At 40.9% G+C, this 1,873-nt stretch overlaps 1 protein-coding gene across 1 annotated transcript; it reads right to left on the bottom strand.

Annotated features, from left to right (window-relative positions):
• Positions 1–218: 218 nt before the first annotated feature.
• On the bottom strand, positions 219–1,515 carry LOC18042784 (ervatamin-B). The gene is made up of 2 exons (XM_006432538.2): positions 1,041–1,515; positions 219–834 (listed from the first exon to the last, which is right to left on the bottom strand). Exons 1-2 carry the CDS (start codon positions 1,486–1,488, stop codon positions 248–250), a joined length of 1,035 nt encoding a protein of 344 aa, XP_006432601.1. The 5' UTR covers positions 1,489–1,515; the 3' UTR covers positions 219–247.
• Positions 1,516–1,873: the final 358 nt, after the last annotated feature.

The following is a 1,873-nucleotide window of genomic DNA, read 5'->3' as shown; positions in this document are numbered from 1 at the left end:
GTGACATTAAATGTAAATGACTAATTACTGCAAAGATCAAACTTATATTTAAACGAGAGATTTAACATTAACTAATACCAAATATTGGCGTTCAATTACAACTTATGAAATACTCAACATAGGTAAAACCACAGAATCATACGATTCATACGGTTCGTATAAGCCTTTCGAGGCTAATGCATGTGTAGGCTTGAAGACATCATTACTAAGAGGCGGCTAATAATATTATAATATAAAATACTGCTACTCATGCAACTGGGTAGGAAGGTTTAGTGGCAATGCCACAGAGACCTTCAGGTGCTTCAACATCTCTGAGAATCCTCATGTAGCCGGCCTCACCCCAGCTCTCCCCCCATGAATTCTTAATTAACCAATACTTCATTCCATCTTCAGTTGCCCCATATCCAACGATAGCAACAGCATGAGAACACTGAGTTCCACATCCTCCGTTAAAAATACCGCCTTTGTAACTCTGGAAGTCTGGTCCACTTCCTTCAATGCAAATTGATACTGGCTGCATGGCTACAGCTTGGAGTAAAGCCTGCTCATCATTGGGTTTTACATCTTCAAAGTTACTAATTTTAGCAGCTGCCTTGACCTGTGCGTCTTCACAAGTCCCTTGGACTTCCTTGTATGGATAATCCGCTTCTGAGGCAATACCCTGGTTTTTTATAATATATTTAAAGGCATTGTCCATCCAACCGCCACCGCATCCACGGTTACCATCTATTGAGCAGTCTAGTATTTGCTGCTCCGAAAGTGGAATAAGATTACCACTACTAATCTCAGTCACCCCTTCCACCGCCGCCACAGTTGAAAATGCCCAACAGTCTCCTGCATCGTACATATTAAGGGAAAAAAAAAAAAAAAAGGCTTGATTAAGTTACATGAAACATGCCCCAGCAGGGGTTTGGCAGACGGTTGTCAAGCTGTTTTTATTAATTAGCTGATGGTCAACTGAGTTTGAGTTCTGAAAGAGGTTGGAGGCTAAATAATCTATTATAGTTACTTCATAAATATTTAGTATACGATTTACTTACCACATTGACCTTGGTTCTTAATAGGAGTGACAGCTCCTTTCTCTCTCCAGTCCATGCTAGTTGGAACGTCAGTCAGGTTTTGATACTTGAAGGATGCTGTTGTGGATTGCCGTGATGAAGATGACTGGCTTGGCACCCTGTATCCTGTATATGAAGCACGAAACTCCTCATTAGTTAAGTCTGAAAATTCATTGGTGCCTAACTTGTACGTCCGATTCGCCTCCTCATTGGCTTTCTCAATGTATTCAAGGTTTTCTTTGAATATCTTAAACCGCTTTTCCTTCTCCAGGTCGTCCTTGTAAGTGCGCCCATGCTCAGCCATCCATTTTTCATGCTTCTCAACAATGGATGGTTCATGCAGCGACCGGCCGGCGACCGACACCATTTTAGATGAATAAGTCACCAGAATGATCATAGACAGGGCAATGATATCAAAGCTTTTCTCCATAATAATTGGTAGGTATTTGCAAGTTGAACAAGGTTTTTTTTTTTTTTTTTTCCCTTCAAATTATAGAGGCTAGCTAGCCAGCTGGGGGTAAGTTGTGAATACTTGAAGCACGCATTGCAGCTCTATATATAGTACTTGTAGATAGTGGATTTGTGCTCTCAACATGGGTCGCGTACAATATTTGCCTAATGCATGAGACGTATGCGTTGCGTTAGTCGTGCCCCATACTTCACGATTTTCAATCAAGCTAATTAGTATGCGAAACCGGACAACCAAGTTATTATCAGTTATCGCCGTGATTCGCGTACTTCGTGCTTTTGAGGCTTGCTAGCAATGACTTGACTAGCTTTTAGCGAAGTTACAAAAAGAATTATGAACTAATTTG

The sequence above is a fragment of the Citrus clementina genome, unplaced genomic scaffold, assembly GCF_000493195.1.
Source record: "Citrus clementina cultivar Clemenules unplaced genomic scaffold, Citrus_clementina_v1.0 scaffold_5, whole genome shotgun sequence".
Classification (NCBI taxonomy): Eukaryota; Viridiplantae; Streptophyta; class Magnoliopsida; order Sapindales; family Rutaceae; genus Citrus; species Citrus x clementina.
Note: the sequence above shows the minus strand (reverse complement) of the source record. Positions and strands in the feature narration are given on the sequence as shown.